A 14,881-nucleotide genomic window follows, 5' to 3' on the forward strand; every position below is an offset into this window, starting at 1 on the left:
TTTGTAGATGAACTAAGGAAACAACTGAAAATATAATTTCACTTATTGATTAATGAGCACATGATATCCATTTATTTAAGTCTCTTTTAATATCTTTCAGCCATAGTTTTCAGTATGCAGGTCTTTAACATCTGCATTAGTCAGGCTTCTCTTTAGGGACAGATCTTTAGCCAGATCTCTAAGTATTTCATGTTATATAATGCTATTATAAATGGTATTGTTTTTATAATTTTAATTGCTAGGGTATATATATGTATATGTATTTATATTAATATATAAATTTATATTTATATTAATATATAAATTTACATTATATATATTAAATTTATATATTAAATATATACTAAATTTATATTATATATTAAATTTGTGTTATATATAAATATATATTAAATTTATATATAAAATATATATTAAATATATATTATATGTTATATTTATGTTACATAACTTAATATTAATATATAATATATATTTATATTTTTATATTATATATTTTTACATATTTATATAGATATGTAAATATATTTTTATATATTTATATAAATATGTAAAATATATATAAATATATATTTAAAATTGATTTTTTGCATATTGATCTTGCATCCTGCAAGCTTACTAAACTCATTTATTAGTAGTAGTAATGTTTAGGTAGATTTCATCAGATTTTCTGCTCAGATCATTATGTCTTCTGCAAATAAAGACAGCTTTACTTCTTTTCAATCTGGATGACTTTTTTATCACATATTGACTTACTACACTTGTTAGAAATTCCAACAAATGTAGAATAGAAGCAGGGAGAGTACACATTCCTGTCTCATTCCTGTTCTTGGAGGGAAAACATTTGGTCTTTCACCACTAAATATAATGTTAGCTGCAGGTTTTCAGCAAATGCTTTTGAACAGCGTGAGGAAGTTCCCTTTTATTCCTAGTTTATGGAGAATTTAATGTTTATGGAGAAGCAAACAGAAATGCTGTAGAATTTTGTCAAATGCTTATTCTGCATGTGTTGTGATCATCAAATGATTTTTCTTTTGTGTTTATTCATGTGGTGAATTATGATTGCTTTTTTAATGTTACATTAAAAACCTTACATAATAGACATGATATATTACCCCTTTCAATATATTATTGGATTCAATTTGCTGAAATTTGTTTAAAAGTTTACATCCATGTTAACAACAATATTAGTTTGTAGTTCTCTTTTCTCATAATGTCTTTGGTTTAGCTATCAGGGTAAGGCTGGCCTCATAGAATGAGTTAGGAAGCATTCCCTTGTTTTCTATCTTCTGGAAGACTTGGTTTAGCATTGTTATTGTTAATTTCTTTAATGTAGAATTCTCCAGTGAAGCCACCTGGGCCTGGAGTTTTCTTTGTGGGAAGATTTGTACCTACAAATTCATTTTAGACATAGGGATATTCGGTTTATCTATTTTTTCTTGAGTGGGTTTTGATAGTTTGTATCTTTCAAGGAATTTGTTTCTTTTGTCTAAGCTGTTGAATTTATTGACATAAAATTGTTCATAAAATCTTCTTATTATTCTTTTAATGTCTGTAGATTCTGTAGTGATGTCACTTAACTCTCTCATTTCTAACATTGGTAATTTGTGTTTTCTACTTTTTTCTTGATCAGCATGGCTAGAGATTTTTCAATCTTATTGACCCTTTCAAAGAACTAATTTTTTGGTTCATTAATTTTCTCTACTGTTTTTCTAGTTTTTATTCTATTAGTTTCTGCTCCAATCTTTATGATTTCTTTCTTCTTCTTACTGTGTGTTTTATTTGCTTTTTTTTTTTTTTTTTTTTTTTTTTTTTTTTTGCTAGTTTTCCAAGGTGAAAAACTAGGTCATTAATTTGAAATGCTTCTTCTTTTCTCACATATGCATTTAATGATGACTGTATCTCTAAGTACTATTTCACAGCATCTCACAAAGTTTGATATGTTGTATTTAGATTTTCATTCAGTTGAAACTATTTTCTAATTTCCCTTTTTGATTTCATTTTGACCAGTGGGTTTATTTAGAAGTATGTTATTTCTAAATATTTGGTGATTTGCCAAATATTTTCTGTCATTGTTTTCTAATTTAATTTCATTTTGGTCAAATAAAATGAAATTATTTGATATAAATTCGACATATACTTTGTGTCAACTTGAATTCTTTTGGATTTTTTGAGCACTTTTTATGGCTCAAAATATAGTCCTTGGTAAATGTAATTTATGTCCTTAAAAAATAATGTGTATTATGCTGTTGTTAGGTGGAGTGTTCCATAAATGCCAATCAGATCAAGTTGGTTGATAATATTTAGATATTCTATATTATATTCTTTTTGATTGTCTGTCTACTTCTTTGACCAATTAGTAACAGAGGTGTATTCAAATCTGTGGCTATCCTTTTGGATTTTTAAATTTATCTTTTCAGTTCCATCAGTTTTGCTCATATAATTTGAAGCTCTGTTATTGAGTACATAAATATTTAGAGTCATTATGTCCCTTAATGAACTAGCCCTTTTAAAATCATAAAATGGTCTTCATTATTTCTGGTAATATTCTTTGATCTGAAATCTACCTTGTCTAATATTAATATAGCCACTTTAACTTTCTTTTGTTTAGTGTGGCATAGTATATATTGTCCATCCTTTTACTTTTAACCTTTTTGTGTCTTTATGTATAAAGTGTGCTTCTTATAGGTAGTATATCCCATCTTATCATTTCTGCTTTCAGTTAAGGCGTTTCCATCACTTACATTTAATGTGCTTATTGATACAGTTAGGTTTAAATCTGTCATCTCGCTATTTATTTTCTATTTATCCCTTCAGTTATTTGCTCCCTTTTCCTCTCTTTTTTTGTGTCTTCTCTTGGATTAATTGAATATTTTTGTTACTCAATTTTTATTTCCTTTGTTGGTTTCCTAGCCATAACTCTTTGTTGTCATCTTTATGATTGGGTTTATACTATACATATTTAATTTATTTAGGGTTTACAGTATACATATTTAATTTATTACACTATTCCTTCAAGTGATATTATATGACTTCACATATGTTATAAGATTTTTTTTAATTGGATGCTTCTATTTCTCCCTTCTTAAGCCTTGGCTATTGCTACAAATTTTACTTTCACAGATGTTACAAATCCATACTACATTGTAACTATTTTTGTTTAAATAGTCAATGGTAGTTTTAAAATACTTTAAAACCAGAAAAAAAAATTTAACTATGTAGATACCATATCCTCTTCTTTTCATTCCTTGATGAAAATCTGTATTTTCTGAAAACTCCGAAGAAGCCTTTATTTTGCCTTTGTTTGTGAAGATATTTTTATGGTACAGAACTCTGGGTTCATAGATTTGTTTTTCAGCTCTATAAACATGTTGCTCTGACAAGAAATCTGTTAGAATCCATATGTTTATTCCTCTGTATGTAGCATAATTTTATTTTTCCTCTGACTACTTTTGAGACTTTTTTACTTTTTAGAAAAGTTTTTAAAACAATTTTACCTTTGAGCAATGTGATTATGATGTGTCTGGGTGTGGTTTTCTTCATGATTCATGTGCCTGTGCTTTGTCTAGCTTTTTGGCTCTCTGGATTGACAGTTTCCATGAAAACTTTTCAGACATTATTTCTTCAAATATCTTTTTCTGTTCCCCATCCCTCCTGCTCTTTGAAAATTCGAGTTCTAGTTATATTAAGCCTTGAAAGTCCCACGCTCACTAATGCTATTTTCATTAAAAAAAAAAAAAAAAAAATTCCTTCTGTGCTTCATCTTGAAAGTTTCTATGGGTATATCTTCAAGTTTACTGATCTTTCTTTCTGCAAGTTCTAATCTTCTGTTAATCCCATACAATGTATTTGCCATCTCATACATTGTAGATTTTCTTTTTAGGACCTCAATTTGAGTATTTTAAAAATATCTTCCATGTATGTTTCTGCCTAATTCTTTAAACATATGGAATACATACAATAATTGGATATTCTTGTCTACTTGTAACATCTGTCAGTCCAGGTTGCTTTTGATTGATTTTTGTCATTGCGGGTCATATTTTCCCATTTTTCTACATGCCTAGTTATTTCTACTTGAATGTCAGACAGTATAAGTTTCCTTATTGGGTGCTTGATATTTTTGTATTCCTGTAAATATTTTTGAGCTGTTTTGTGGCATAGTTATTTGAAAACAGTTTGGACTGTTGGGTCTTATTTTTAAGATTTGCTATGTGGTAGCAGGGCTGTAATCAGCCTAAAGACATTAATTTCCCACCACTATCAATGCACTATGAACTAATGCCCTATGAACCAGGAAGTTGTCCAGTCTGGCTGGTGGGAACACACCACTTTCCAGATCCTGTGGTATGCTGGATGCTGTTGCCTCTCATCCTTTCAGTTGTTTTTTTTTTTTTTTTTTTTCACATATTTTCATGTTTCAAAGTGTTCCCTTCTCTCCTGAGCTGCCCATTAAGATCCTGTCACCTGGGACAGGTGCCTCCATGTGTCAGGTGATTTGCAGAGCATGGATAAATGACTTTCGCTCTCTGCCCTCCCTCCAAGACTCCCTTAAGCTCACTAACTATGCCTCATCCTTTAGGACTCTGCTTAAGTGCCAGCTCTTCAGGAAGCATCTTCCCTGACCCTTAGATTGGATGGGGACTCCCCTGCTAAGTATTCTCACCGCTTTCTGTACCTACTTACATTTTTATTCCTTTCACTCTATTGTAATTACTTATGCTTTAAAATAAACATCCTCCATTCAATCATGAGCTTCAGAAGGACAGGGACTCCTCTCTCCTGTTCTTTGCTTTATCCTCTTGGTAGTGACAGGCCCATAGCGAGTACTTAGTAAATATTTGTTGAATAAGTGAATAAACAAATAAATAAACCAACGAATCAATGAGCATACTTTTCTTATAAGATGATAAACTGGGACCTTCTGGATGAATTGATTGATCAGGTGGCTCTTTCTTGATGACCTCTCATCATAGGAATTTAAAAATGCAAAAGCACTATCAACTTAAGTCGAGAGGAAGTTGTGATTCCTCTTCTGCGGAGAGAAGAGGGCAGTTTACTCGCTCTGAGTGATTTCCTCACACCACCACCCACAGGGAATAACACTTGTTTCTCCAGAGGGGAAAGAACATAATGTCCAAACAAGTCAGATCTGGAAGGAAGCTTTAGAAATCAGTGATTTCTTTCTTCTACAAAGATGGAACAAGGAGGAGACCTGCTGAGGTAATAGGGCTGTTTGTTGGCAGAACCTGGACTGGAAACTTAATCTCCTGATTATTCCATGGTCTTTCCACTCCCTAAGTTCCATATAGCCCCACACTAATTTGAAATATAGCCTGGGGAAGTGGAGCCCCATAGATAATTTCTTGCTATAATAATGTCACTGATTTGTTGGACTTGCTTTTCTGCAAAAGAGAAATGCAATAGCAAGCCATGTCTTCCATACAGAAGAGCATTTTCTAATAAATCCATGCAACCAGAACTCTGAAAACAATCGCTTCTAGAGCTTTTGGGTAAGGTCAAGTGTGGAACTCTGAAATATCCCAAATGTTATGTGTTGTTAATTCTAATGGTCACGAACAAGTATGCATATAAGTATCTGTATATCTGTATATAAGTATACATGTAAGTACATATAAGTATGAACAAGTGTACATATAAGTATCTGCAGGTACAAGCTGAAGTCAACCTATTTTAAAAATAGCAGTGAGCTTTATTTTATATATATATAAATGTATCCTGAATGCATTTCAATTGCATGCGTAAATCACCACCTGTATCTGCAGAGAAAGTGTTTTAACCAAGCATGCTGCCCCCAACCAACATCATTTCCAGCTTTGAACTTATCCTGGGACTGTTTTTGCTAGCCAACTACTCTGCAGCTTAAGTGCTATATACCTAAGTAACTATTCCTTTTTAATGCAAAGTCCTGGAACTTAAGCTGATTACAAGATAGTGACTCGCCTTTTGTCTTTTCTGTGCCTCCACCCGACCTAGATCTTTCTGCTCCTGCAATTTTTAGTGAGTGGGTTACCTAGAACACCAGTCCAATAAAGTTTGGACTAGAATACCAGACAAGAAAAGGATGAGCTCATTTCCCCTCTATGCTGTCAGTCTTTGAACACAGTGAGACCTATTTGTGAGTCTTTCGGCTGGGGAGGGTCATGAGGTGCCTCCCACACACTGGCTGTGAACTTGTTCCCAACAAATGAGTCTGTGGGTTGGGAATGTCATCTATCTGAGCAGATATCTGCCCATATACTATCTCATTACCAGTAAAACTCTGAGCCTAAAGGTGACACATGGCCAAGAGCTGCTCCGCTGTTAACCATGCACAATCAATGGTAGCAAAGGTTGAAGTGAGCATAATTTGCAACTTTTCCGTGGAAGTCTTAAACTTTCTTACGGTGGTTCTGCCCATTGTCAGACAATTATATTAGAGAAAGGTTTTCGTTTTCACAGCATGTTCAGATTTTGGAGGGAAATGCAAAGAGCAGTGAAGGAGGAAAGGCAAACCCTTCCTCCCAGGCTTCAACAGAGTCAACCCAGGAATCAGTGAGATGACAGATGTTGGAGACAGATGCCTGAATATCCACGCAATAGTCAGGCTTAATGAACTGACACAGGAAGAGCAATTAGAGAATTCATTAATTATACTCTAAGTTCACTTTCATTGTTAATTCTAATCCTTTATTTGGGCTAATGACTTCAGCTTTTCTTATAATAATTTGTGCCTATCAGTGAATGATAACATCTTCAAATTTCCATAATGGTGTAAAATTCAAACTATATGTAGCTCTAGTTCTAAATTGGACCTAAAGTAGCTTCTAAGGGTACATAAGACACTTCAAGATAACATAAATGAAGAGAAAAACAAAAGTAAGAACATAACATGGAGTAAAGAATAAGGCCAATATAAAAATACAAACTACAAAGACTTATACACTTGCTTCAGGTTCTATTTTATAAGCAGGAATAGCTCAGATAGCTCAGCCAATATGTTCACCCATTAACAATGCACAGGCGTTTGTTTAGTCCTACAATTAAACATGCACCACAGTAGATCCACTCTAACTCAATAGTTTGCTAATTGTTTGTCTTTGTTATTCTTGTATAACATGCTGTCCTGTATTCTTTAATCATCTATTATAAAACAACAACAACAACAAAAACCAGAAATTCCTTCAGTGAATAAAACATAATGAAAAATGCATTTTTATTCCCTTTATGTACTCTGGCTAGCTTCTAAGAAAGGGTAGTCACATTTTGCACCGCTCAACTCTAAGTCTTGCCCCTGAACCAATAAATATGCACTCATTTGCATACTCTCTTTCCATCCTTCTTGAGCAAGCCACACTGACACAGGAGCCTCCTTGCTAGGCACGGAAACTGTTTCAAGATGTTTCAAGCCAAGAAAGGGCCACCTGCATGCATTATGGTTAAGACTTTAAGTTACCTTACCACTCAAGTCTTCCTGAAAAAAGTTCAAAAGGTGTTCATCTGAATCATTCATGCTTTTGTTATCCGTGACCTAAAGCAATATGGTAGCTTTTTTGTGTGGGGGCTGGTGGCAGGGCAGAGGTTGAACTTTTATTTTAAAAACACTTGTATGCTCCAATATTTCAGTAATACATGGATCTTTATTATATTCTAAAGTTGTACTTGATATAACATATGACCTAAGTTCTAACATGAAGTATTATAAAAATGATACAATTTATTTTAAAAATCTACCCTTTTGATCCAAAAGAAACGCATATATGAAAATATAGTTTCACATAAATGTAAGATTTTTATGTTGTGCATTTTTGTTTGATTACATAAAGTAAGAAAAGATACAGCTTAATTTACTTTTAAGCTGATATAAAATACCTAACTAGAAAACAATTATAGTAGCATAATTTTATTTGCATTTGTGAGTATTATTTTTGTGATTTCAGAGCCTGAAAAATGCATGACACAGGAGAAGATGCACCCTCATCTGTTCAGTGAGAGATGTGCAAATCAACATCAACACAGAACTGCTGAAGAAAAAAAAATGTGTGTGTATGTATATATGTGTGTGTGTGTACATATATATATATATTTATATATATAGTATGGGCTATTTCACCTTTGCAAGCTGGGAGCCATTAAGTAGTGGCTCCCACCACTCCCCAACCCCCTTCAGTAAAACACATCCTGAACATTGGGCCCATGTTTTCAAGAAGAATGTGCCCCACTGCCCCTTGGAAACTCCATTTCATTTACTTGGTTCAGTTAGTTAATGACGGTCCATTTTGACTCAAACATCCAGTTCCCTTTCATCAATCATGTCTTTCTGGACTGTCAGTTTTAGGGCAAGGATTACAAAGCCGTTCCATGCAGATATCCACAGAGAAAGACCCAGACCCACATCCTCATTTAGGATTGCTTAGGGACTCATTTCTTGCGCTTCCTTCCAAATGAAAAGAGTGAACTACGTGAAAGGGGAAAACCCCGCTAGAAAATGAATGTTGGTGACTCAAGTATTAATCTAGAAAGTCTTATTATTTGGTGCTGGAAAAGGGCATTGTAATAAGATGGTTCTTTATACCATGCAAACCAGGGAATACAAAACACTGTCAACATGAAAATAAGATTTAATTTGGAATCACAACACATAGGGTTTTTTCCACCTTAAATTCTTTTTATTCAATCATATTTGTTATAAATATTCAATAGAAACGCAGTTTTTCAAGACTGAAATGGTCTTTAATGAAGCAAGCCATGTGTGGCTTTTCAGGCGAGCATTTTCATGCTTGGTTAACTGCAAGGATGTTCATGTTCCTTTCCCAAAAAATATTATTTGTGATTCTGCTTAGGTCTCTGGAAAGCAACTTATTCACTGGAGATGTGAGGAGTCATCCACACATCACAATTCTATAGACATCAAATACATGAAGCATTTCCGATCTGCTTTAAGACTGAGGCAGACTTTCCATCTGAACACAGCCAACCATCCATGTGTCATTACAATGAATTCAGCACTTGCCTGGAAGCTGGAAGGGTCAAATTCAACTTCAGCTCTGCCACTTGCTGCTTAACTTGCTGTTTAACCTTGGGCAAGCTGCCATCCCACATGAGGCCGAAGGTGTTGGTTTTTAAAATACAGAAGTTGGATTCCATGAAGGATTATCGATATACTGCTGGTGGGTCAAATTCCATCTGCTACTTGCTTTTGTAAATAAAGTTTTATTGAAACACAAACATACCCATTAATTTACTCTTGTCTATGACTACAAGGGCAAAGTTGAATCGTTGTTACAGAGACCATCAGGCTCACAAAGCCTAGATTATTCACTCTCTATCTGCCCATTTACAGAGTAAGTTTGCCAGCCCTGGACTGGATGATTTTTTGAGTTCCTTCTAATTCTAGAATTCTTTATATATTTTATGAAACCCCTAATGTTTATATATTAATTATTTCAATACCCGTGTCTTTATTGAGTTCCTCCTATGAAGCATACATCAAGATATATGTGTGATACATTAACTAAACTTTGTAACAGTATCTTAAATAGGATTTCAATGACTAACAGCTCTTGGAAATATCCAAGGTAACATTTTGGGGCAAATGTCTCATGATTTGATTATCATTGGTAAATAGAGCATATCTTTTTTGCTACTAACAATGTTTAAGAAGTTAAAAAAAAAAATCAAGAAAACCCCGTATGGCACTAGAGACTTATTGCATTAAGACATCATCTTAACAGATTGTTTAGTTTTGGTAATATAATTTGACATCTAAACATAAGCTGAGAGGGATCTCCCTCAAAACCTTTGATAATATGATTCATTGTCAAATGTTTGTTTTGCCTATCTGGCACTCATTAATTAATTCTTTTTAATATAGCTTGGATTTACTGATTTTGAAAAAGAGAATTATTCTTATTGATGTTGCTAAAATATCCAGGTGGCTTGAATTTCACCAACTAGATAGTTTAATCTAGCACATTTGTGTAGCCCTAATCAAATCTTTACTAACAGATGTGAGAAGCCCAGTACTGGAGCTAATGTTTGTGTCTCAATGATAATTAAATTAGCTTAATAAGGAAAATAAATGAACAATAATCACCAAAATTTTTCTCTAAACCTGTGTTATAGTCTTAAACACATTTTTCCCCTATGGAGGCTTTTGGTAATAAAACACAAATTGAGGGATTTTACTTAAAAGAAATTTTTTTCCAAGAACTGGTCATGTACTAAATTGCTTATAATCAAATAATCAAGTAGCATTTCTTTTATCATAAGAGCAAAACCTATAATTAAGCCAAAATTCAAATTTGTTTTCAAAGGTTGAATAATCTTTTGTTTTGGCCAATAGTATGTGGATTTTTTCTTTTAAGGATTATCTCTTCGTAGTATTTTCTAATGGATAGGAAATGCCTTTCTCTGGTTGAATGATTATTTCCACATAGAATTAGTTCCTGCTTACGACAGTGCTCCACTAATGTAATGGCTCAGTGAATTGGCTTTATAATTCATTAATCATAGTTCACATTGAGCTTCTGGCTCCGGATGACAGTGCCCACCACAGGCCAAATAACTTCTCATTTAAAGGCAATTTGTACGAATAGGGAAGGTGAGAATTCCCACAATCCCTGAGGGATTGAAGAGTTGTTCAAAAGCCAAGATAAGGCATTTTATGGAAGGCAGGTTGGTGGAAGAAAGGTGGCCATCGGAGGATGAGGCAGATGGCTTTCGAGGGAGGCCCTGGTGCTGCCGCCATGGGGAAGCCCCTGTTGCAGCTGCTGATCAGAGCACATTGGACGGTGTTTCTGTGTGAACGTGAAGACAATGCTGCCTCTGTTCCTGTGACGCTGCGCTCTGACCTTGCTGGAGGCGAAGTGGTGTCAGCTGTGCTTACAGGACAGTCAGTGGTGGTGGAAAAGAGGCCCATGTGACCTGTGGAGGACTGGGCCCCTCTCACTCAACCCGAGTGCCTGCAGGTGTGGCAACCTTTATTTGTGTATTCTACTGTATTTATTTATTTGCCTGGCTAATTAGCTCTGTGCCACATTCCTAAGCTAGATGTGTCCCTTTGTGAAAGAAAGAGGGAGAGAGAAAGAAAAGGGGGGGCGCGTAGGAGAAAGAGAGGAAAGCAAGCAAGAAGAAAGAGAGAAAGAGAAAGGAAGAGAAAAGAAAGAGAGAGAGAGGGAAGGGAGGGAGTGAGGGAGGAAGGAAGGGAGGGAGGGAGGAAGCAAGGGGAAAGAAAGAGAAGGAAAGAAGGAGCCTTCTAATTTTATTTTATTTCTCCAATAAATGTTCCTATATTAAGACCTTAGACAAAGATTAGAAATATGATTTGACAGAAAGTGTATGGATGTGTTGTTCTATTGCATTGTAGTAAAGTATCCACGGCAATATACAAATAATATAGCTCCTACCCCTAGTCTCTGTTCTTATTTTCATGTGTTGTCTTAACTTTTTAAATTTCAAGATAGTATTGCACTTATTTATTCTTCCATGAGGAGGCCTAGGATTTAGCTTGATTAGAAAAGCTGTGAAAAATGAATGTGCTAATTACTTTAAATCAAATTGAAAATAAATTTTATCCTGTTTCATGCAAAACAGTGTATTTGACTGTTTGTTCATTCAACTAATAAAATCAATTACATCTATAAGTGGTTAGGCACTTAATAAGCCAGCCCCTGTCCTAATGCTTTCTTCATCTCATGTAATTCACATCATGAAGCCATGGGAAGATCTCAAGTGACCCGTTAGCCGGAAGAGGAAATCAAGCCTGCTATCAAGACTGATGCTGGGAGAATTTCTCCAGGGCACTTAGGTGAGGGTCTATGGTTAACTTTCCATGACTATGGACCCCAAATCCACAAAGCACAAGGACTCAGGCAAGTTTGCAATTTTAGCATGAAACACACTTTTGGGGCATGATCACGTGACTCATATTGAGTCACTAGAAGTTGTGTTACCGTGTCTGGTATGCAAATTTAAACATGAGTGAGTATTCCTTCAACCCGAGCAATTTATATAACTTATTAATTTAAAACATTTGAACTATTTGTGTGGGAACAAGAGCTTCTGGCTTACAGAATTCCCAATGTATAGGGCAGAGCAATGCATTTAGAAGATGGCATGAGGTATCAAAAGTATTGCAAACCAAATCAGTGGGACAATTGGGAAAAACTGAATAAGGTCTGTAGATTAGGTAATAGTGCTATATTGATTCTAAGTTCCTGATTTTGATTTTTGTACTGCAGCTATGAAAGACAATGTCCTTATATGGGGGAACTACAACATTAAAATGTTTAGGGGTAAAAGGATACAATGCCTACAATTTATTCTCAGATGGTTCAAGAAAAAAAACAAATGTACCTATTGATCTGTTAGTCTTTTGAGAGAGGGAGAGTATGCTAAAGCTACTGTGGTAAAATATGGACATTTTGGAAATTTGGATGAAGGGTATATGGAAGTGCTTTGTCTTATTTTTGTAGCTTTTTCATATGCGTGAAATTATTTCAAAATTAAAATGTAATGATAAAAAAAGAAACTTTAAAATAAGCAAGGCTCTAGGCTGGCCTTCTGATTTTGGAAGGCATAGTGCCAGAGGTATCAGTAAAATGCCAGGGTGTTTTGAGACTGCCATGGCAGAGAATGTTTCCTCAACATATTTGGAGTTTGGTTTCGGGAGGCCAACATGATCATTGAATCTTGATGGCTAAAATATTGTTCATTTGCCAGCAATTTATTTGACTGGCTACTGGAAAATGTTTCACTAAACAAGGAAAATCAACAACAACAAAAAAAGGCACACTACCTTTGCATTAAATACTCCAAGTGTAATAATATGTGACAACATGTATATTGTTTTCCATATAGACAAGCGTTTTTGTATGCTGAATTTTCAGTTATCAATTCCAAATATTAAAATATTCCTATGCGTGGTGGCTCATGCCTGTAATCCCAGCACTTTGGGAAGCCAAGGTGGGCAGATCGCCTGAGGTCAGGAGTTCGAGACAAGCTTGCCCAATATGGCAAAACCCCGTATCTACTAAAAATACAAAAAAACTAGCTGGGCATGGTGGCGGGCGCCTGTAATCCCAGCTACTCAGGAGGCTGAGGCAGGAAAATCATTCGAAACTGGGAGGCGGAGGTTGCAGTGAGCTGAGATCATACCACCGCACTCCAGCCTGGGCGACAAGAGTGAAACTCCATCTCAAAAAGAAAAAAATGCGTATTCCTATAAATGTAGATGGTTCACAAACACCCTGGATAAGATTAAGAAGCACCTTCGTGAAAGTATATTTTGTACTCAAGGGGACATAACAGAAAAAGGGAAAGTAACTTCAGAACTAAATTAAGAGTATAGAAGAACCATAAAATGTAAGAACAAATAAGAATATGAGACTGGAAGAAGGTAATGTATTTCAATTCTTAATGTATTGAGTGCTTAATGCCTTTTAAGGTTGCCCTCTGTGTTTGACACAGGATTTTCACTAGCACCAGTAAATTTAAAAAAATAAATAAATAAACAGAGGATTTAAATGTCAAATGTTTCTACCGACTTTGCTTGGACATTAAGTACTTCACATTTAGGAAGTAGGAGAGGCCCTGGACTTAGTCTGTGGACCCAAAGCCAGTTCTATTTCCAGATCTGCAACAAATGGGGAGTCACCAAATGGCTGCCCTTATCCAGTTATGTTTCCCTATCTATAAAACGAGGAAGTTAGTGTACATTTATGATAACTTATGGCTATCACACTCTGACCAAAAACACTATATGAGCTTCCCTTGTTAGACAGAGGACATAAATTCCAAGGGGGAACATTCAGATTATTCTGGAAATGCAATTAAATGCAATTTTATTGCATGTAATATTGCTTGAAAACACTGAGCCTACAGGCTAGAACTCAGTTTTGGATTATGTAGACAGTGTTGTTTTCATGAGATTTTTTTTAATAAGAGAAGTTGCCATGCAAGCAAATCATATGCATACTTTTCTTTTTAGGTTGAGTGTTTAACTAAAAGGTAACCCATTTATCTACATTTTAAAATAATTTTTTTTGTACTAGAGACATCCTTAGGGAGTTTGGTGGTTCCATCTCTTTTCCCTTCCTCCCAAGAAGAACTTATATCTGGATAAGTCAACCAAATGTCAATCGTTTGCATGCTACTTTCAATATTTTTCCACCTGTACTATTATTTGTTTAACTTTTTTTTTTTTCACACGGACTCATTTTTTTAAACCTTAAGTGCCTACCCCAACCTCATGTGTACCAGTGGTATATGCATTTCCCCCTTCGGGAAAATATGCCATAAGGGTTAACAGTGATAATGAAATATTTCTAATTTGCCAAATGCTTCCACATATATTAGTTTATCTAATCCTTACAACCTCCAATTTTACAGATGAGAAAATGGAGACTGAAGGAGATTAAATGATTTGTTCTAATTACACAGCTAATTAGTGATTAACTAGAATTCACATTCAAATCTTCTAACTCCACATCCTATGATCTCCTTGCAACATCAACAACACTGTGGATTGTAAGGTTCATGTTTCTTTTCCCTTCTGGAAAGTGTTTTCCATTTTGACAGTGTTCCCTATCCCTAGTTTTGGGGAAATGGGAAATGTGTGGATTTCAAATAAAATATCCAGGGTTATATACTATATGTTTATCATATATTATTCTATAACAATACTGTATACTCTATGATACGTAGTATGTATTATATAATATGTATTATTTGACTTAAAGACAGAAAGTTCTGATATCTTGGTTTGATTTTTGCTACCCAAACACTCACAGGCAGAAGAGTTGTTCTTTAGCTGTTATAAATTGAGCTTATTTCCTTGTGAATTCAAGCAAACATGAAATCCTCCGCTTTTAGTGAAAGAAAT

The 14,881-nt window shown here is 34.7% G+C and overlaps 1 protein-coding gene across 1 annotated transcript in view; it reads left to right on the top strand.

Moving 5' to 3' along the window:
• Nucleotides 1-11,134, top strand: part of LOC100423190 (protein CASC2-like) — a 161,906-nt gene extending 150,772 nt beyond the window's left edge. The window contains exons 4-5 of the mRNA XM_028826909.2: nucleotides 7,938-8,047; nucleotides 8,841-11,134. Coding sequence (XP_028682742.1) covers nucleotides 7,938-8,047; nucleotides 8,841-9,062 — 332 coding nt within the window. The 3' untranslated portion in view covers nucleotides 9,063-11,134. The remainder of the gene's footprint in view (nucleotides 1-7,937; nucleotides 8,048-8,840) is intronic.
• Nucleotides 11,135-14,881: the final 3,747 nt, after the last annotated feature.

Source organism: Macaca mulatta, chromosome 9 (assembly GCF_049350105.2).
Source record: "Macaca mulatta isolate MMU2019108-1 chromosome 9, T2T-MMU8v2.0, whole genome shotgun sequence".
In the NCBI taxonomy this organism is placed as follows: domain Eukaryota; kingdom Metazoa; phylum Chordata; class Mammalia; order Primates; family Cercopithecidae; genus Macaca; species Macaca mulatta.